At 44.2% G+C, this 22039-nt stretch overlaps 2 protein-coding genes across 4 annotated transcripts in view; both read left to right on the top strand.

Moving 5' to 3' along the window:
* The first annotated feature begins 204 nt into the window (after positions 1-204).
* On the top strand, positions 205-10035 carry FN3K (fructosamine 3 kinase). 3 transcript variants are annotated; one of them, XM_063409867.1, is made up of 7 exons: positions 205-341; positions 2709-2891; positions 3870-4021; positions 5275-5366; positions 6215-6297; positions 7098-7220; positions 7986-10035. In XM_063409867.1, exons 2-7 carry the CDS (start codon positions 2745-2747, stop codon positions 8322-8324), a joined length of 936 nt encoding a protein of 311 aa, XP_063265937.1. In that variant the 5' UTR covers positions 205-341; positions 2709-2744; the 3' UTR covers positions 8325-10035. The 3 variants fall into 3 exon arrangements, with proteins under 3 accessions (XP_063265937.1, XP_063265939.1, XP_063265938.1); XM_063409868.1 differs by having other exon boundaries at positions 210-341; positions 2712-2891; XM_063409869.1 differs by lacking the exon at positions 2709-2891 and having other exon boundaries at positions 207-341.
* Positions 10036-11036: 1001 nt separating this feature from the next.
* TBCD (tubulin folding cofactor D) overlaps positions 11037-22039 on the top strand; it is a 104316-nt gene continuing 93313 nt past the window's right edge. The window contains exons 1-8 of the mRNA XM_063408886.1: positions 11037-11182; positions 11330-11523; positions 13795-13845; positions 14043-14140; positions 14770-14871; positions 15858-16004; positions 16523-16578; positions 19614-19746. Coding sequence (XP_063264956.1) covers positions 11346-11523; positions 13795-13845; positions 14043-14140; positions 14770-14871; positions 15858-16004; positions 16523-16578; positions 19614-19746 — 765 coding nt within the window. The 5' untranslated portion in view covers positions 11037-11182; positions 11330-11345. The remainder of the gene's footprint in view (positions 11183-11329; positions 11524-13794; positions 13846-14042; positions 14141-14769; positions 14872-15857; positions 16005-16522; positions 16579-19613; positions 19747-22039) is intronic.

Genomic DNA, 22039 nt, shown 5'->3' with positions numbered 1-22039 from the left:
TTCCACGAGGGACAGAGCCCGCAGGAATTCCTGCCCAGCACCGGGGTTTGCGGTTGGGCTTTCCCTGGGAGAAGACTTGTTCTGATGGCACTTTGCTTTAAGCTGACGCAGATTGCTCCAGGTCCCAGCACCGCTCTGGCATTTTATTGACCGGAATTTTCACCCTCCCAAAGAATGTCAGTGCTGGTGCAGGAGGAACATCACAGACTCTTGGTGCTATCTCACAGCACTGATAGGAAACCGGGATGAAGCTGCACCGAAGGATTGTTATTACCGAGGAGGAGTCACACAATCCCTTCACACAGGAAACGCTGGGCTTGAATTATTCTTCCACATTTCAGGTAACAATTCTGTAGACAGGTATTATATCAGTAGACTTATATGATACTTAAAGGCTGAGTTCACATTCCTGATATCTAATTCAGGTATATTGTTCTTCAAATTCTTCTAAAGGAAGATAAAGCCAACCCTTCCCAGTTAAAGAAACCATTTCTAAAGAATCTGAAAAAAGGATTTATTTTCCAGAAACACTAGTGTTCTTCAAGTCGTGTTTCTTTTACCACAGTGTCTGTGGCATTTTTCTCCTAGAACTTGCTCATAGAGTGGTATGAGATGTAATTTATTCTGACAGGAAAGTATTTAACTTACAAATTAATTCCCCTGAATATTAAAAAAAACCCAGACAAAACATTTATCAAAAAAATACATACACTAATGAGACAAAACCTTGTTGTGCATTTGCATAATAATTATAGATCCATTTTTAGCTTAATGAAGTTTGCCTTTAAAACTTACCTAAGGAACTTCACAAGGAATCCAAATGCACAACTGTAGCACTATGGAGTTTGTCACACTATTGGTAGAATTTAACAATGATAAATACATTGTTAAGTATATTTAACACATTTTATTGTATTGAATACGTTTTAATTGTGTTTAATATATATCATTGTGTTTAATGCATTTTAAAACCTCTGCCTGAATATGCAGACCCATTACTCATTTTTATATTTTAATCATTTACAAAAAAAGACAGGTTTTTCTTTTATTTTTATTAGTAAATCACTGTCCAGATTTCATGGAATTAATAATGGAATCTAATGGTATTTATCCCCTGTGTAAAAACACACAAAATAGTGAAACCAATGCTATTGTGTACATCAGAAACTAAAACGCAGTATGAAAATCCAGATGCAGAATGTCGTAGCCTTTCAGTGTCATTGGATGTGTCATTCATCCCAAAGCACCATTTCTGTGGTGAGCAACTCTAAAATACGACTTCACGTTCTGATTTTTGTCAGTGTGGTACTTACACGGAGTGTGTGCTGCCATTACACAGCAATCCCTGTGTTCAGGTCTGGAGGGCCACGGGAGGCCTGTGTGGAGCAAGGAACAGTGTCAGACTCCCGTCACACCGGGAACAGCCCCTCATAACACCAGGAACAGCCCCTCATAACACCGGGAACAGCCCCTCATAACACCGGGAACGGCCCCTCATAACACCGGGAACAGCCCCTCATAACACCGGGAACAGCCCCTCATAACACCGGGAACGGCCCCTCATAACACCGGGAACGGTCCCTCATAACACCGGGAACGGCCCCTCATAACACCGGGAACGGTCCCTCATAACACCGGGAACAGCCCCTCATAACACCGGGAACAGCCCCTCATAACAGCGGGAACACCCGTTCCCCTCACACCGGGAACAGCCCCCGTAACACCGGGAATTCCTGTTCCCATGACAGCGGGAACAGCTTCCCATTACACTGGGAGCAGCCGCCCCTCACACCGGGAACAGCCCTCAAACACTGCAGGAATTGTGTCTGCACACCGGGACAGCCTCCGCCACCTCACACCGGGACCAGCGCCCCTCACTGCAGGGACAGCCGCTCCTCATACCGGGAGCAGCCCTCACACCGAGACAGCCTCCGCCACCTCACACCGGGAGCAGCCGCCCCTCACACCGGCAGCAGCCGCCTCTCACTGCAGGAGCAGCCGCTCCTCACACCGGCAGCAGCCGCCTCTCACTGCAGGAGCAGCCGCTCCTCACTCCGGCAGCAGCCGCCCCTCACTCCGGGCCCCGGGGGTGCCGCTCACCCGCGCTGTGCCCGCAGGTCCCGTCCCGCTGCCCGGCCGGGATCTCCCTCCTCCCGCACTGTCCCGCACCCGCAGGGATTTCCGCAGGGATTTCCGCAGGGAATCGCGGGCTCCCCGCCCGGCTCATCCTCCTCCCCGCAGCCCGCCCGGCCGGTTCGCGGTTTGTATCACATCCCTTTGGGCTGAAGCTTTGGATTGCACACCAAATGCACCCGATGCAGCGCCTGTGGGCATTCCTGGGGCTGCCTCCAGCTTCCCTCTAGCGGATTGGCCTAAAACGGCCCTTCCGCAGGCGATCCCGGAGCTTTAGAGCGGCTCCAAACTACAAATACCAGCAGCTCCAGCACCGCTGAGAGGCCCCAGGACCCACCTCCCCTAGAATTAGTCCCTCCTGTTTATTCCAGCAAATATTTACAAAGAATTTTATTTTTCATGTATAGCTATAAAAGCCCACGGCAAGCAAAGCATTTTGAAACATTCTCTCTGGCTGAGCTATTTTTTTAGCTGGATTTTTTTTTTCTATTTTTTTTCCTGTGGTGGGTGGCCCTTCCCACCTCATCGCAGAGTGACAGCGGCAGAAGGACCCAGACCTTTAATCTGTTTCGCAGCAGGTTTAGCAGAGCAGCGGCTGCAGCAGCCTGGAAATGACGATGGAGAAGATCCTGAAGGCAGAGCTGAACACCAACATTCTGAAGGCACTGGGGAGCTCTGGGGGAGGATACATCAGCCAAGGCCAAACGTATGAGACAGACAGAGGACGGGTATTTGTGAAAATCAACCACAAACCTCAGGTCAATGCCAGCAGATCTTATTTCATAGAGATAGCTTTTTATTTTAAAAGCAGCTGATCGTTAATAATACATATTTATTATAGTTCTCAGTATTCTTTTTAAAGCTACGTCTATTTTATATCTAGAATTAATGTAGCAGGTTTGGTTAGTATGAAATGCAGTGTAATGCAATGTGATAACCCTCAACAGCAGGAATGAGCTGTAATTCCTCTAGAAAGGAGGCCAAGCACAAAGCTGTTATTGTGGTGCTTGGAGTTTGGAAAAGCCCAGAGCTGACTTTGCTTTCACTGCATTCTTTTTCATGTTCCAGTTGGGAAGATCGATAATGGGAGGGCACAAACAGGGGCCAGTGCTAAAACTCACGTATTATCTTTAAAACTACAGAAGTTTCAAACATCCCTGTTGCTTTTTGCATTTCTAAAAGTAAAAGTCTTGCAGCTTCTCAAGCTAAACTCTTGACTTTTCTATTACTAAATGAATATTCGGTTGCTTTTTCTACCACTACAGTGCATCAGAAATTTGCTTTATCAATATCAAAATCATCCTAAACTGCCATGAAGAACAGCACCTTTGCTTCAAAAATACAGAGCACACGCTGAATATTTGTGCTGTAGTCTCCATCCAGTGGCCTGGGGGGAAAGAAGAAGCAGTTTAAGGGCTCAGTGTTACCTCATTTAGCAATGGCCACATTATCCTCAGAGGTGCTGTTGCAGCCAGGTAGTTTGGTGTCTTTGTAGGCAGCTGGAAATCAGGGTCAAATGTGACATATCCTACAACCCTGGAATGAATTTAGGAAGAAAAAAAGAAGTTAGGTTTAAGGCCTTTAAGTCTTCATGTGTGGACTGAAGCCTTGCTGCAGCTCTGTCCTTTCATCAAGAGGAGCTAACTCCTTGCCACTTTGTCAAAAGTCTGTTTTTCCCAAAGTACTCATTGTAGACATCCATAGTTTAGCCCAAGGATATTCTTATTCCTTGGCAGGCTAGAAAAATGTTTGAAGGGGAAATGGCAAGCTTGGAAGCAATTCAGAAAACTGGGATTGTGAGAGTGCCTCAGCCCATCAAAGTGATTGACCTGCCTGGAGGAGGAGCCATGTTTGCCATGGAGTACCTAAAGATGAAGCACCTCAAGAAGTATGTCCATGCATCTCTTTTTACTATGTTTTGGGGCACATTTTTTGTAATTTCTTACAGTCAGTCAGGGAACTTCATGAGCAGAGTTGCTTTATTCTCTCAGAGACAGAGCTCTCTGTTGAGATCTGTGTTTCTCTGTGTACATATTAAAATTATATATGTATGTATGCATCTATAAGTGTGTGTACACACTCCTTGTCCACATTTTGCTTTTCCTGCACTAGGAGTGGCTGTCACTACCCATTTGTGTGCTGCTCCACGTGTGCTGAAATGCTACTGCAGTGAATGTGATCACAGCTGAGTTTGGCTCATCGTTCTCTCACGAGATTTTTCACTGGAGTTTCTTCTCCCAGCCCAACAGGTTTCTTTAACCTTACAGGCTGTTTAGGTCTTTGAAACCTCTGCTTCTCTAAGTGGAATCTTCCAGTATGATTTAAGCCATGATTAAGTTAAGATAACATGAATTTGTATTTCATCTGACAGCCAACCTGAACATGGAATTCAGGAGCTGTGTGTTGCTGAAAACAGATTTTCAGGAACACTGCTGTGTTCCTTCATATGGGAACAGTGTCATGCCTATGGCTCTTCTCATAGTTGCTAATCCAACCCACTTTATTTGGGACAATAATGGCAATTCCACAGCCTCCATAAACAGTTTCTTCTAATCCATCCCACTGTTCCTAGAAAGGATTTCCCAATGTCTAACCTTAGTCCCTCTGGTTGCAATTTTAAATCCATCATTTTCCACTCATTCTGAACATGGAGAGGAAATTAGTTTTCATCCTTGAAACTCCTGTTAAGATACCTGTGGAATATTTAACTGCTTTTTAGTTGTCTGCCTTCAGTATTAGGCAGCCTTCATCCAATCCCTGCCTAGGGCTTCTTTTCAGACTTACCCTTCAACTGCTGTTCAGCTGATTGGAAGGGTAAAGCCCAACAGGAGATACCACGTTCTGTTCTCTGCTGATAATGAGGCTGATAAGGAGGAGCACAGACCCTCCTGCCATTGCTGCTCCTGTTTATACCACCTTGTGTTCTCTTTACCTTTCCTGCAAGAGCATTTAGTGTGTTTGCTGTATTATCTGTGTCTTCAGAGCTGTTATCAAATCATTTGCTCCCTGTTAGGTGCTTGTGAAATAGATTAAGGTTCTCTGTTTGCCAAAAATAACCTTGGTCATATTTAATTGAGGTTTTTTTCCGTACAATATTTGTTCACTTGTTTCAGTTTGATTTTGGTTTATTTGATCCTACAGATACTCTTCAAAGCTGGGAGAACAGATAGCAGAGCTTCATCTTTATAACCAGAAACTTGGAGAGAAGCTGAGGACTGAGGGAAGCACAATTGGTAAAGCATTGATGTGATGTTCTAAACCAAAAAGGAAGCAAATCCTTTGGCTGTGGTGCAGCCACCTCCTTTGCTTTCAACTTTCCTAAGTCAAACTGACAATTTGGACTCTTCTTCAGTGTCAGTGAAACCTTTCAGCCTCATGTACTCTCACTCTCTTAAAGTGTTCTTGAGCTTACTGAAGTCTCATTTTTTGCTTGCTATTGGTTTAGATAATTAACTGATAACAGAATATTGTCCCTTAGTAAATGCAGAATTAAGCTCCCCTTTAAAGATGTTGGGGATGACATTTTTGAACTCAAATAAGTAGCAAAATATTCAAAAATTACTTCTCCTCAAAGTGAATTAAAGCATAAAAGAAAAAAAATCCCAGCTACATAAAGAATTAATTTTTTTAGTTGTTACTGTTAAAATCTGAAGTACCAGTCTGTATCTGTGTTGTTCCCATGACTTCAGAGGTGGACTGGGTCTGACTCTTAGTGGTGGGCAAATTATAATCCATTATTTTTGAGTGAAGGTCCCAAATAATCTGTGAGTCAAGCCCAAGCCACATTTAATGGCAACATGTCCAAGTGCCAGAACAGTAGATTTTGACTTTATATTTGGGCTCTTTCTCTGAATGTCCAATTCCTTCATCCAAAGCAAACTCACTGCCTGTGACTGACTATGCCTCCATTTCCATTCAGCATCTTCAAGTCCAAAAGGTTTCTTTCCAGCTTTAGAAAGAGTTATGACCATGAAATAAGTGTAATTTATTGCTTAAAGCTGTTTTTCTGCCTAAAGTTCTGTGTCTGCAGACTTTACCATGTGAAGACCTCAACCCCCCTAACATTTATTTTGTTCTATAGGAAAAGGAGCCGGTCACTCCGAGGCCCAGTTTGTGGATCGGTTTGGGTTCCACACGGCCACTTGCTGTGGTTATATCCCTCAGGTATGTTCTGTTCCACAGCTGTGAAAGCCAACAGGCACTTGCAGAGATCTGTAAACTCCTCATACCTGAGCTTGCTCCATTTGTCTGCAGCTTTCTGACCACAGCTTTGCTTTCCCTGTTCCGTGGTACCGTGCATGCAGCCAGCAGGCACGGTGGATTGAGTGAGAATTTGGAATGATCTGGTGGTTCTTTAGCTTGGTGATACTTTAAAAAATCAGTGTCTCTTCACATACCATGTCTTGGTTTTATTAACACCTACTGTATGGATCTCTCCACTGCTTTTGGAGAGCCTCATCATGTAACATCTCATGAGACACTGGAAAGGGCTCTTGGAGATAATTCCACCATTCTCTGGCTCTGCACGTGTCAGGATTTCATTCTGTGACATAACTGAATGACCCTCCAGTATCTCAAACTCTTTGCTGAGTACAACTTTTCACCAAAGTAGGAACCTGTTACCCAGTAAAAATGAATGAATACTTCTGCATATCCAGAAAGATTTGAAACATGACATTGAACAACTGAAATGATCTCACCAGAAACTCTCCCTCTAAAATACATTAAAAATGGGAATAAATGAAAATAGCCAGAACCTCAACTTCTATTAAAGAAAGCCCCACCAAAGCATGGTGGAGAGCAGCACTCCCAAAGCAAAACATTTGATGTCACTGTGCATTGGTCACACTGACATTGTCCAGGCCCTTGTGTCAGCACTGAATGTTTTAACTGGATCTCTGTTATTAACATTGAATAAAAGTGTGTGAAAACTGTGTGTGACAAACTTGTGCTGTATTTTGCAGGTGAATGAGTGGCAGAGTGACTGGCCATCCTTCTTTATCCGTCACCGACTCCAGGCTCAGCTGGATTTGATTGAAAAAGATTATGGAGACAGAGAAGCCAGAGAACTCTGGTCACAGCTAAAAGTATGAGCCGTGTTTTAAATCTATTTTCTAGAATTTCAGAAAATGTGTGTCAGTGGGATTGTAAAGGTGTTTTATGAGGGATTTACTCAGCGTGGAATGAAGAGCAGGGTCTGGATGAGCTTCACAGTCCAGCAACACTGTCAGCTGAACAGAATTCCTGTTACTCTTTCAATTTTTATAGATAGTGGAAAAAACCCCCTGTAATTCAGCAGTAACATTTAGTTCTGAGAACACAGCTAACAATAATAGTAATATGGTAAATCCTAAGAGCTTGGTGTTATGAAGGGGGTGAAATTCTGCTGCCTGGACAGATTTGTATTTTACCTGGCCCAGGCTTACAGCTGAGGCTGGTTCAGGCCATGTTCCATGCAGCACTCAGAGAACACCAGGGATGTGTTCCTCTCTTCTGTCCATTGGTCCGAATGCTTACTGCAGTCCCTTTTTGCCATTGAAACTTTTTAGTTTAAATGAAATTATTTTGTATTTCTCATGACAGCTAACAGTATCCATGTCTAGAAACAATACATCAGTACCAGGTGTTGCTACTAGACTGTGAATTAAATGCTTTGCTAAGCTCTGTCAAGAACAATCCAGAACATTCATCACTGGCTTACTCTTGTTGCCATCAATGTCCAAAGCACTCCATGAGGGCTGAACACAGGCAGTATTTGGCCAGCTCAGGCTCTTAACATGCTCAAAACATGCTTAATTTATTTATTATTTTCTTCAGAACTCTTTGTTACATGTCTGTTTATGCTTTTTCAGCCAAAGATTCCTGAAATGTTCTCTGGTGTAGAAATTGTTCCTGCTCTCCTGCACGGGGACCTGTGGGCAGGGAATGTGGCTGAGGACGACTCCGGGCCGATTATATTTGACCCTGCCTGCTTCTATGGCCATTCTGAATTTGAGCTGGCCATTGCTGGAATGTTTGGGGGGTTCAGCAGCTCTTTTTTCTCTGCCTATCACAGCAAAATACCCAAAGCTCCAGGATTTGAGAAACGGAACAAGTTGTATCAGCTGTTTAATTACATAAACCACTGGAACCATTTTGGGACGGGGTACAGGGGCTCTACCCTAAACATGATGAGGAAACTTCTAAAGTAACCAGGTACATTTGAGAAATTCTGACACAGTCCTTTAGGAATGAGCAGCCCCTGCTCATTCCAAGTAGCATAAACTCGGAATTGATGGTAAAATCAATATGATATGGAGAAGGCTTAGTGCACTTTTGAGCCTCACTGACTAAGAGCAATTGTGTAATCTTTAACTTGGGCAGTAGTTTCCCTGCACAGAGTCCTCCCCGCTGAAGGAAAGGGCTGCACTGTTTGTCAAGGCTCCACTGGCTTGGAAAGCAGCATGACAGTCAGCCTGTCCCTGCTCTCTCACCTCGTAGTTGCTGTGCTCCCACAATTGTTCCACAGCAGCATCTTCCCAGTCTGCTGCTGCTCCATCAGCAGTTCGTAATGGAGAGCTGCAGTTGTGGGACAGAGGTGCTGGAAGTAATAATAAGTTCTTATGTCTGCCCTTATTAGTCCTTGTTTAGTTTTCTGTCTGTTCCCAGCTCTTTTCCCATGAATATTTCCATGGTCTTCTGTTTCCCTTTCCTTTCATTTTGCATGTCGAATGTCCTAATCCAAAATTTCAGTCAGATTCTGTGATTCTGAAAACATTCTCTTTTTAATTTAATAAGCAGACAAGGCTATTAAGCTGCATTTGGCAACCATATGTAATTAATAATATTTCTAATATTTATTTTAATTTAATGTAATTTACTCACATTCATTTTTCTCTTGTTATAAGAACTGAAATTCCAGTGGTATTTTCTGGAAAGATGCCTAATTCCTTGGTAATTAACTGTACAGTCAGAAGTGGGTTGTTACCACTCAAAGTTGATAATAGCATTTCATTGTTTTAGTGTGATATTTCAGTGTGTTGTACTACATTAGTTACATATCTAAATAACTTTGTAAAAAAACAGCAAAAGTTGGGAGGGAGGCTCCATGGTTGGGGTGAGAAGAAGCACCTGTAGCTGCTGGGTTGGTTGGTGCTTGATGTATTTTCAATTTTAGAAAATGAGTGCAGTGGGCAAAGCTGGTCTGTTGTGCCACCACTGGGTTATAGAAGGAACAGTGTCAAAACTGTGGATTTGTAAGGGGTTTTATTGTTCCTTACTGCTTTATTTTTACAGAAAACACAGGCAGTGGGAATTTGGGGAGAGCAGTGTTCAGCAAAGATATTGGTGTATGATCTGAGCTAGAGTACATTAGTGACCCTGGGGGGTTTTAATGGAAGAAAGTGCCAAGGAGAGTAAAAGTAAGTGCAGTCCCACAAATATGAATTAGAAGATTTGGGTAAGAATGACCTGACTGTTCAGGCTTCAGATGGTTGGCGTGACTAGTACTAAAATATTCTATTCAAAAGTGCTCAAATATGTTTAGGCTTATTTAGGCTTAAATGGTAGTGCTATAAAGACTTAATATTAAGTTTAAAATTTGATGTTGTAATTAGTTCTAAGCAATGCACTTTGGTCTCTGTAAATATGATACAAATAGTGAAAAAAATTTAACTTGCTTTGAATCAGGAATATGTCACAGTTGGTTATAAAACTTAACAGAACTAAAACAATGGAAAAGTGGAACAGTAGAGTTAGAACACAGTTGGGATTGTAGCTGATGGCTGGAAGATCTAGGTCTGAGGAAAGAACAAAATGCATGTGCACTGGTGTTTATGGATGTGAACAAACTGACCTGTATCACACTGGGAAGTACTTGTGAACTCAAACTTCTTCTCAAATAAATCACTTGCCTTGCAGAAACCCGGCATTTGCTGTGCATGTGTTTTGTGACTGTGGTTTCATTGAATGTATTTGAGCCTGAAGATAAAATATTTGCGTGTGGATGGAGCTGCTGGATAGCAGGAAAGAGCAGCTACCTGTTCTGACATCTGAAGTGCCTCCTTGAATTTCCTGTATAATCGGTGGAGCTGTAGTTGGAGCTTTCAGGGTTCGAATGTTGTTTCCAGAATTTTGTGAGGTTTCAGTCATGTGTTGTGATAGTGACAATGTAATGCCGTGTTTTGGTGTGGGTCGGGTAAGGAATGGAGGTCACGGATACCGTCATCATCCAGCTGTCTCCACACACCTTGTGCAACCGAGGTTGTCCCCATCCGTGTCCTTTTCCCCTGAGGTCCCCGTGCCCAGGTCCCCATCCCTGTTCCCTTCCCTGGGGGTCCTCATCTCCATCCTTACCCAGCACTTGGGTGCCCATGCCTGTGTCCCCATCCTTGTGCCATCCCCAGGACCCCACAGCTGGGTGTGCCCAGGGTGGATGTCCCCGTCTCCAGCCTAGATGTCCCCATCCCCGGTGTGTGTCCCCAGGCTGGATGTCCCCATCCCCGGTGTGTGTCCCCAGGGTGGGTGTGCCCAGGGTGGATGTCCCCATCCCGGGTGGGTGTCCGCAGGGTGGGTGTCCCTAAGGTGGGTTTCCCCAGGGTGGATGTCCGCAGGATGGCTGTCCCCATCCCCGGTGTGTGTGCCCAGGGTGGATGTCCCCATCCCCGGTGTGTGTGCCCAGGGTGGCTGTCCCCATCCCCGGTGTGTGTGCCCAGGGTGGATGTCCCCATCCCCGGTGGGTGTCCCCAGAGTGTGTGTCCCCATCCCCGGTGTGTATCCCCAGGGTGTGTGTCCCCATCCCCGGTGTGTGTCCCCAGGGCATGTCCGCCCCTCAGCTCCCCGCAGCCCGCGGAGGGGCGGGGCCCGCGCTCGGAGGCGCTGCCGCTGCCTTTGTCCCTCCTGGCGGTCCGTAGCAGGGCGGGAGCGGCGGCGCGGGGCGGGCCCGGGGCGCCACCGGCTGCTTGTCCCTGTGGTCGCTGGTCCCTGTGGTCGCTGGTCCCGGGTGGTCGCACCGGAGGGGCGAGGGCGGCGGCTCCGGGAGCCCCGCGGTGCGGGCCGGCGGCGGAGGCCGGTAGGGCCGGGCGGGGCTGCGGGAGGGGCTGCGGGAGGGGCGCGGTGTCCGCATGGCGGGGCCGGGCGGGGTGCGAGGGGCGGCGGGACCGGCCCTGCCCGCAGCCTGAGGGGCGGCGGAGCTGAGCCCTCCCTCTGTCACTGCCAGCGCCGGGCCCGCCGCGATGGACGGAGCGGGGCGGGAGCCGGAGGAGGGCGAGGAGCGGGAGCCGGGTGCCGTCAGCCTCAGGAACATCCTGGACAGCTTCACCGAGAGCCGGGAGGTCGCGGAGCTCATCGGGAACCTGCGGGAAGTGTTCGGGGAGCTGGTGACAAGAGAAATGGCCGTGGAACGGTTCGTAGGTAAGCACGGCAGCCAAAGGGAGTGGTGCTGCTATTGCTTGATACAAACATTTCATTATGTATCATTCATTCTGTTGTTGCTGATTGCCAAAAGAGCGACCAAACCGCTAATTTTTGGGTCAATGATAATGCTGGAACTTTATCAACAGGTAGTTTATATTTAGTTTTTTGCTCATTTTGTTTTCCATATAGATATTCCTTTATTATCTGGCATTTACCTACCCTAAATGAAAACTTAGGTCTTAGATTCCAGAAATCTGAATTCTGGCTCATGCTGGGCCTCCAGTTTCCTATTCAAATTCAGGCCATAATTTAGTTAAAAGTTTGTATGTCTGTCAAATAAAGCAACTTTTTAAACCTAATTACTCATCGAAATGCACCCATTTTGTGCTTTAAAGTGTTAATTTTCTATTTTTTACTTTTTTGTGGTTGACTGAACTGACTGTTCCAGCTAAATGATGGACATGTAACTGCTCAGGCAGAAGTCCCAGGAATCACATTGGTGAGCTTGTTCAGCATCACAGAGGAAATGTTAGAGGAAATTCAGTGGGACAGGAAAAAACATTGCTGTAAAAATCACCTTGCTGTGCCTCTCTGCCTGTCACATGCTGTGGAGTGTTTCTGTGCATTTAAATTGTATTTATGAGCTTTCTGCCCATATATCATTGCCCAGTAAATACAGGCTCAATATACTTTAAAAAGATACTGTGTACGTGGTTCAGTATTGGGTTATAATATTTGCCATGTTCTTGGACCAAATGTCCCAAATCTGCCAAGAGGCTCAATGTATGGATTAGAACACTGAAATTTAGGGAATACCTTTTATGTGGGAACAGAGAACACAGTAATACCTATTCCAGGGGACTTTAATGAAAGTTTCCAATGGGTTCAGAAAAACTCATGATGCTCATTTTTTGATGAACCATTGGGAAACAGTTTAATCTGCAACTACAGTTTTGTAGGAAAATACAGCAAGATCTTTTTTGAAATAATAGTTCTAGAGGATCTGATGTAGGTTCATTCTCTTCAGCTTTTTATATTTGGGGTTTTATTTTGTCTTTGCCAGGCTGTGACCTGGGAAAAGAATTTGCTCTTCAGTTCCACCTTTGCTGGAAAGCTGTTGCTTTGGTGTTGGAATTCGTGTTCACTGGTGTTTGTATGCAGCTTAAGGCATCATTAATTAAGGTGGGAAGTCAGTGATGATTAGGAGCTCAAGTTTCCCTCTTGATGGGGTTCTGGTATCCCAGTGGAATTGCACAAGGATACTGTTGGATGGCCTGGTATCTGAAAGTGGTTGTGCAGTGTCATCCACTGGTCAACTGCAGCACTGTTGCCTTTGAGTCATGTCTTAAATACAAGTGTTGATGTGTCAAGCAGAGAAAAAGGTCAGAGAGTGAAGTAGTTTGTGAGAGAAACAAATATAGAAAAGAGAAAGTTAAGGAGGATTTAGTTTTCTAATTCAAAAGCTGTTTTCTGACCAAATAGCTAAAAGGAGCCAGGCAATCTCCAGTGCCACACTGGATCACTTAATGATCTCCCTGGGAATGCAGCTTTCACTTCTGTAGCTGCTTTTTGCTGATTCTGGGTTTAAATTAAAAAGCTTTTGTGTTTGAAAGCCCTGGCAAGTTGTTATTTTTTTTTCCAATATTCAATTTCAGTTTGTCCTTTCTCAAGTCAGTATCCAAAAGGAAGAGACCATGTTACTGTCAGCAAAATAGAGTAAGGGATGTGAGCAGTTTTGAGGAGCACAGTGGTAAGAGCTGCAGTTTGTGTTTGTTGAGGTTAAAATTTTTAAGGATTCTTTGTTCTTTGCTGAATAATTCCCTGTATCCTATTTCAAAATAAGAAACTAGCTCTGAGGATTGTGAGGAGCGCCCTCATTGCAAAGTGTTGCCTGTGGGAGGTTTGTCCAAGGAAATTGGAGATACTCCTGCAAGTGGGTTCAGTGTAGGTAAATGAGTGCAGTGTGAGGGGGACACACTGTGCTTGTACTGTTCCTTGTAACTACAGACTGCTCTGGGTTGGGAGGGACCTTAAAGATCAGCTCATTCCACCCTCCTGCCATCAGCAGGGACACCTGCCACTGGACCAAGTTTCTCCAAGCTCCATCCACTCCGTGGTTTTTTAACTTTGTGACCTCACTTACAGGTGGTGGCAGCTCAGGGATGCAGAAATATTAAGCTAAAATTGTTCAGAATCAGAAGGTATCGCACAATTAAGGCTCTGGAAGAGCCTTGGAGTAGTTTATTACAGATATCTTTTCATTTTCAGGTATAATGGACAAGTACCAGGAGCAGCCTCACCTTTTGGATCGCCACTTAGGTAGGAATGTCATCCTTAAATAATTCTTGTGTCTATCCTTAAAAATCTGTTACCTTGGAAGATCTGGGTTTGCATTACAAGATTGCTGTGGCTGGTATTACTTCCATTATATAACTGCTGTCTCCTCTGTTCTGTAAGAAGTACAAGAAACTCTGTGAGCTGCATGTAGTCTCACTGTTTTTCTCTCCTTTCACCAGAGGGGATGATGAATTCCTTGTTGGAGATAGTACGGGACAGTGGATCTCCTCCCCTGCTAGTTCACCTGGCTTTTAAATTTCTCTACATCATTACAAAGGTAAAAAAATTCCTAAATTTAATGTTCTTTAACTGAAATTTGTAAGTTACGAATATTTTCTTCATTATTTTCAGAAATATTAAAATAAATGTCTAATGCAATTAAATAAACGTCAGTTCTCTTGTTTCCCATTTTCATGGCAGTTTGTTATTTGATGATCCAGATTAGTAAAAATCAGGTCTGAATGCAAAAGAAATTGCAGACATGAAGATACTGAGTGATAAAACATGAGTTATAATGTTGAAAAATAAAGTGTGGTGAACAGTTAGATGGATGTGAAATTCACATTTAAGCACAAGAACATATTTTTGGGCTGTAAGGGCTGAGCCTGGGATACTGGACACCACATGGACGTGGTCCTGGGCACCCTGCTGGGGTGACCCTGCTTTACCAGGAGGGTTGGACTAGATAGTACCCAAATGTCCCTTGTTTTAAAGTTAATTATCATTTCATGAATTCTTAATCACTTTGTAAAAACACAAATATCACAAGGTATTTAAGACTTTAATTCGCATCCTTACTCTCCTTATGACATGAGGATCCTAGTCAAGAAATTCCTCCAAGAGCCTTTCCCCTCAGTATGTGCTGGTGCTGGATGGGTGACTGAACTCTGGAACTTTCTGCTTTAGGTGAGAGGCTACAAACGTTTCCTGCCACTGTTCCCTCATGAAGTCCGGGACTTGCAGCCTGTTTTGGATATGCTTGCAAAGCAGAACCCAAGAGACACTGAGGTGAAGACTTGCTGTACCTTTTGTTTAACTTTTATGTCTCCAGGGAAAAGCTGAAGGAAAAAATTTGGGGGAAAGTACATAAAGCAGTGACAGGACCTGTCTGGTGTTAACACCTGGATTTGGTGTGAACTCAATATCTTGTCACAGGAGAAGTGCCCACCCCAAGGAGAGATCTTGGTTTTCTTTCATGGGATTTAGGATTCCAAGAATTTAGAAGCAGTGGCAGTAGAGGTGCAAGTAGAACCTTTAATTACTCATGTAAAGAGCAAATTGATTGTAACAAGAGTAAGAAAAAGAGCAGTGAAAGGCATTGAATCTCTAAAAGAAGTAACTGAAAAATCATCCAGTTTGACTCCAGGATGCTGTTGTTTATGTTCTTATATTTTTAAATAGGGAAAAAGAAGAGCTCCAGAGAGCTGCTTAAGATAGATAAATTTTAAGAGAGATCATTATCAATTATAAGTAACAAAAATCATGGATTTGAAGACAATAATTGTATTTCTGCTCTAAATGAAAGCTTTTTTTTTAAATAAACATCAATTCTGATGCTTTGCTGCTATAGATGCACAGCTTTAAAGCTTGAAAAACTTCCTTCTTTCTTCTCAAGTTGTTTCAGTAAACCCATGAAAGCAATACATAAGAAATTAAGGAGAAGAGCATACTTCTGTTATATTTGTGTGTAGAGGCACAGATAGGCCGATGGAAGGAAAAAACAGGAAAATAGGAAGATGTGGTTTTTCCTTTGGGACGCAAACAAGGATGCCTAGATTTCTGATTGAGGGGGAGAGTCCATTCATTTTGTTACACTTTTGCTGTTTGGGATAGCTTGTAGTTCTGTGTCCTCTGGAGTTTCAGGGCACTGATATTGGGAGTTTTCTCTTGCTCATCTTTGAAAATTCCTTGGAACCAGGGGGTAATTTGTGCTCTCAGCACTTCATGTTGCAGAAAATGAAGTAAAAGCCCTTTGTTTTCCCATCCCTTTCCAGACTTGGGAAACTCGCTACATGCTCTTACTGTGGCTGTCCATGATCTGCCTGATTCCTTTTGATCTGGCCCGTTTTGATGGAAACTTGGTTTCCGTGGAGGGGCAGGCTCGGCAGCCAACCATGGATCGCATCCTGGACATAGCAAAGGTGAGGAAAACACATCCTGGAATGCTTTCAGAACTGGCATATTTGGCTCAATCATTCAGTATGGGATAAATATTAATATATTCTGTATATTCCTCGGTGATATTCTTTTCTGCATATTATTTAAGCCCATATTTTTGTGTCTAATCTGTAAAGAATTTTTTTGTACTTCTGCATCTTCAGTCTGTTGTTTGCTGCTTTAGAGTCAGGTGAGACTGGAACTTGTTTCCCCTGATGTAATAAACCATTTTATCTGAGGTGAATCCCTGCCTTTGAATATGTTAGAAGCTTTCAAAGGCATACAAAGGGAGACTCTGCCTCAGATACAGTTTGTTAAATGGGAAAATGAACTTTCTACTATGTTTAAGCTCAGTTTGTAATCATAATAATGACATAATATGTGTAATTATTATATTTGTCATGTAAGTATTCAGTAGTGTATTATGTACAGAGTTGTTACATAGCTGTTTTTCTATCTCCAAGTCTGAATTTTTTTACAGTCAGTTTTCTTTTCCCTTTAGTGTTACCTGGTTGTCAGTGACAAGGCTCGGGATGCAGCTGCTGTGCTGGTGTCCAAGTGAGTCTCTTTTGTGCATCTGTGACAGAAAGGCTCCCATTCCCCCTGCTGTTTCTTAGTCTGACATGACATTATTGGGAGGGCTGGGAATTGCCAGCTGTCTGTGGGATATCAGTGCTTGCATTGGATGCAGTAGTGTGGGAATACTGCGTCCTCTGCACATGGAAATAAATTACAAAGACCGTGAGCAGGGGTAGTACATACACGTCTCTTGTTTCAGTATCTATTTCAGTCACATTCCTGGTTATTCTAGTGGCAGAGGCCTTTAGGCAGCTCAGGTTGTGACTGATTTTTTTTTTTCCTTTCTTGTTAAAGCGGTAAAAGCCCCGACTGTGCACTGCAGCCTGTGTTCAGCAGGGGGCGCTGCCCGCGCAGCTTTGGCGCTGTCGCTGGCGGGACAGCGGGACATGGGGACAGAGGGACACGGGCATGGGGACAGTGATGTATGGGGATGAGGGGACACAGCGGGACACGGGGACAGAGGGACACGGGCATGGGGACAGGGGCATACGGGGATGAGGGGACACAGTGGGACATGGGGACAGAGGGACACGGGCATGGGGACAGTGATGTATGGGGATGAGGGGACACAGCGGGACATGGGGACAGAGGGACACGGGCATGGGGACAGGGGCATACGGGGATGAGGGGACACAGCGGGACATGGGGACAGAGGGACATGGGCATGGGGACAGGGGCGTACAGGGATGAGGGGACACAGTGGGACATGGGGACAGAGGGACACGGGCATGGGGACAGTGGTGTATGGGGATGAGGGGACACAGTGGGACATGGGGACAGAGGGACCTGGGGACATGGAGAAAGAGGGACATGCTGTTGGGGGCAGTGGGACATGGGGTCAGCAGGACGTGGGGACAGCAGGACATGGGGACAGAGAGACAAGGGGATGAGGACAGTGGGACATGGGGACAGCAGCACCTGAGGACCTGGGAACATGGGGACAAATGGGACACGGGGATGAGGGGGCACAGTGGGACATGGGGACACGGGGGCATTGAGAGACGGAGGCAGTGGGTGTGGGAGGGTCACAGCTTTAACACCTGCATTCATGTTTTCTGGGTTAAGATGCAATAAATTTATGGGATTAATCAAAATAGTTGTTCAATATAACATTTAGTAGAACAGACCTTGTCTTGTCTTTTTAGGAGGTAACCGTCTGTGTACGTACTTTAAATTTATTCTGAGCTTCAGTCACAGGACTCAAGGCTTTAGAAATTTATATTTAGTGAGTATAATGCTACAGGTCTGAATCTGATGGCAAATCAAACACTTTTTTGGTTTAGAATGTACAGTGTCATGCAGAAAATTCATGAAGGACTTGAGACCAGACTCACAATTCTCTGGTGACTCATCTTGTGCTTTTCTGGTTTATTCTGAAATATATCAGAGCAAAATTCAAGAGACTGCATGAATTATTTGTGCAGTCTTGAAAAAGTCTTGCCTGTTACATCCTTATTTTGACAAGGTTTGTCTCCTTATCCTCCCCTGTCGGGGTGGGGAGGCCCTGGCACAGGTTGCCCAGAGCAGCTGTGGCTGCCCCTTCCCTGGAAGTGTCCATGGCCTTTCCCTATTCTCACATCCCCAAAGCCAGTTCTGAGCATAATCATCTTATCAAGGTCCCTGTGAGCTGGACTGTTACTTGGGTGGACAGGAGCACAGTGGTCCTGGGCCAGATGGAGAGATAAGATACAGGAGTCTGACTCTGTAGCACAGTCTAGGCCCTGGTTTGTGCTTCAAGGAGTTTATGAATTTCAAGTGAAGTTTAGAAATATCAGGATTCAAGACCTCCTGTTTTCCAAAGTGAGCTGCTTCTCCCAGGGCAAAGGAGATGGAGTATATTTTGTGAATTCTCCTTTCTGCCTGCTCAGTGAGTGGTTGCAGTAGAAGGAGATGAGGCTGATCCTTATCCTGATCTTAGTCTGGAGGTTAGGGCACTCCTTTGGGAAAGGATTTAAACTCCTTGGGGCTGAGGAAGGGTCTAGGAACCAGCTCAGCCACTTCACAGGTCACTTCTGTGACGTGTGCCCTTGGGCCAAAGACAGCTTCATCCTTCAACCCAAAACAACCCTCCTGCAGCTCACCCCAAGTCCTCATTGTTCTGCCTCTGAGCACCTCAGGGACTGTCTGAGAAGGCAGTCCATCCCATCAGCTCACTGTTGAGCTGTTCTATGTGTTTAATATATTTAATACCCCATCAGTAAGCTCCTGGTGCTGTTCCCCTGTTATCTGTAGGTGTAGGAAGGATCCTGGTCCTGGCTCTGGGGCACATCCTCTTTGAGTTCCATGAGTTGTGCTGGTGTTTCCACTGGGTGAGCTTAGAACAAATGTAGTCTGAATCACTGCTGGAACAGGACCTGGTTTGTAGGTGCCAGGACACTGAAGTGATGCCCTGACTGCGGCTTGGCTGCTCAGGGAAGGGCTGAGAGTAGATTTATGGTAGTTTAGCCATGAAGAGCATCTTTTCCCTTTTCTAAGATGGCTAAAAACACTTCTCTTGACTCATCTAGTGTGTTAAATAACAGGTGCTTGACCTTTTCAAATATCTGAAACCCCAGTGTAGCCCTGCTGGTTGCTTGTTCTGGGCCTGGCTGCTGACAGTGCAAAAGGGACCCAGTGCTGATTTCCACTGCTTTTCACATTTGCAGAATGGCTGTTTTTGGTGAGAGAGGTGAAGAATCCTCCTATTTGATTCAGCTTTTCAGTAATTCTAATGGAAATAATTTCTTAAAAGCTTTGGAAATTTTGTTGCTTTACAATTAAGACAAGACATTTCTAGAACCCAAGTTTTTAGCTGGGTTTGAAGTGAAAGTGAAATTCCAGATCACAGCCTTGCTCAGAAGCAGCTGGGCTAAACATAGGATGGTTTGGAGTGTTCCCATCTTCTGTGATTTGGGGAAGTACACACTGAAGAATTGTTTTCAAGAACTACAACCAGTTTGGATAAGAGGAAAAATTATTTTTCATTTGGTGTCATAAAGTCAATGGCTGCAATGTTTTCCTTTTTTCTCTGACAGGTTTATTGTCCGCCCTGATGTCAGGCAAAGCAGGATGGCAGATTTCCTGGACTGGGTGCTCTCCATGTTATCCAAATCCTCCTCCCAGACCATGGAAGGCACTGTCATCGTGAATGGCATGCTTCAGGCCCTGGTAAATACTGCTTTTCCCTTAAAAGATAGACAGTTGGGTTTATGGTCATCCTATATTGCTACGGGAGGCCATGGATAGCAAATGCACAGAGGGGTTCCTAGCAATGAAAAAAGGAGAATTTCCTCCACAATAGTTTAGACAATATAACTTCCCATGCATGTATATTTTCTTTTTTTGTTATCCCCAAATGAAAGGGAAGTTGCCAATACAGATACTCATCAATAACTCAAAATAGCAGTCATTTCAGTGTGTTTAGATTTGTTTGATAATCTGAGTGATTTTTTTGTTTAATGCCCTTTCCTTGTGAATTGATAATGGTATGTGATTCAAAGGAGCTGAATTCTTAGTTTGAGTTTTAAAATGGACATACTGTGCATGGGAAAAAATCAGCAGTACCTGAACTACTATTCCAGGGCAGTGCTCCTATTGTACATCCTGAGAAGGGCTATTTATAAAAGCCTTGTTGTAGTTTTACACCTTTAAAAGTGCTGGGGTGTGTTTTGAAATCCTGGGGTAACAGTTCTGGTGTCTGTGCCAGTTTTGATGTCCGAATGTATTTGGGCAGAATGGAGGCATTTGTGTGGGTGGAGGAGTTGTTGTTCCATTTTGGTTTGCTTGTTGACCAAGGCAGTGCAGGTGAAGACAGATCACGAGCCCTTGTGCAGTCTTTGCAGTTGCACAGGTTTGAGGATTTGCTGGTATTTGTACAAGTTTTGATAATTTGCATAAATTTGCTACTCTTTTTAACCAGTTGCTAAGAGAACTTGTGTGCAGTGTGGTACTAAACATCAAAGCAAAGGTCTGGAGCAAGTGTGTGGGGTGTGGGGGTTTTTTTGGTTGCTTCTTCTTCCTCTTGAGCTCTTCCAAATCAGAAGGGAGAAAAAATGATCTATATTTAGAATAACTGAGGACCTGCTGCTTAAGCAGGAGGAAGCGTTATTTGTGTGCATTGCAGCGTTTCAAAAGACAGAATGATGTTTCATCATTTTATTGTCAGATCTGGAAAGGGAGCCTGACTGTTTGCCATTCCCGGGGCATGATGAGACCTGCAGGATGTATAATGCATTAGTGTTTTGTCATAATTCCTTTGAGTTTGGCTTTGGCTCCATCCACCTGTTCATTAGTGCGCACTAAGCGAAACAGGTGAATACTCAACAAGTAGAATCGAAACCAGAATGTGATACAATAGACCTGGGAGCAGAGCCTGCTGCTTTGCTTTCTGTGATTTTTTTTCCTCTCCACAGCTCATATTCCTGTTCCAGTTGGTAGATATGAGCAAATTTGTGAAGCCTTTTCTGGCATTTAGTCTTCAATTTCTCCTTTTAGTCACTACAATGAGTTGTATCATTAGGGAGTAAAGCTTTTCAGAATGTGTACAGGTATGTGTGCATGTAGGTGCTTAAGGGGAGCAGGAAATATGTATTTCAAGAGTTAAATGTTATAAATATTATATTTATATATAATTACATGTGTTCTTAATATTTTATTATTAAGAATTTTGTCTCATACTTGTAGCAATACTGTGTTGTCAAAAATAACAGCTGAAAATAAGTGTTCAATATAAGTAAATACTTCTGTTTAACATGCAAGATTCTAACTTTATATAATATATAATACATACTATTTATTCTATAAATAAATACAATATATTTTAACATAACAAGCAATCACTAAATGTGTAAAGCAGAGCACAGTCTCGTAAGGGGCAGCTAAAAGTTGTGGCAACAAGCTTCAGAATTCTTCACCCTTGGATTCCTCCAGCACTTTGTTACTTTAAGAGTGAAACTGCAGCTGCTTGGCCATCTCTCTGAACAAGCAGGAGAAAAAAGACCATTTTTCAGTCAGTACAGCAAGGTGGATTTGGGGGTTTTACATCATTTTGGGAATGATGTAACCCACCAGAGTGGAGATAAAAAAGTCTCTCCACATCTGAGCTGAGTGGGGCTGCCCTGAAAAGGTTGGGTTTTGGTTGGGTTAGGATTTTGTGCCACTCATGGTCTGCATTTACCGAGCAGCTCCGAGCGAGGCTGGCACGGAAAAATTGCTCGGAAAAGACACGAAACTCCTGCATTTCAATGAAGTGAAACTGCAAGTCAGGGACGCAGTGAGTATTTGGCCGTGGCTGCCCTTTGATGTGCCTCTCCGTGGCCGTGAGCCTGGCTGATCAGGTGTGTGCTGCTGTTTCATCTCACTCAGCGTTCTGTGCAGAACGAGTCCGGCTGTTCCGCGCTCCTGTCGGAACACGCAGCCGCCGTTGCATATTGTAATTGCAGCGGGGCCTTTGGCTCCCTGC

This window comes from Prinia subflava, chromosome 12, assembly GCF_021018805.1.
Source record: "Prinia subflava isolate CZ2003 ecotype Zambia chromosome 12, Cam_Psub_1.2, whole genome shotgun sequence".
In the NCBI taxonomy this organism is placed as follows: Eukaryota; Metazoa; Chordata; class Aves; order Passeriformes; family Cisticolidae; genus Prinia; species Prinia subflava.
The sequence above is the reverse complement of the archived record's forward strand: the minus strand, read 5'-3'. Positions and strand labels throughout refer to the sequence as shown.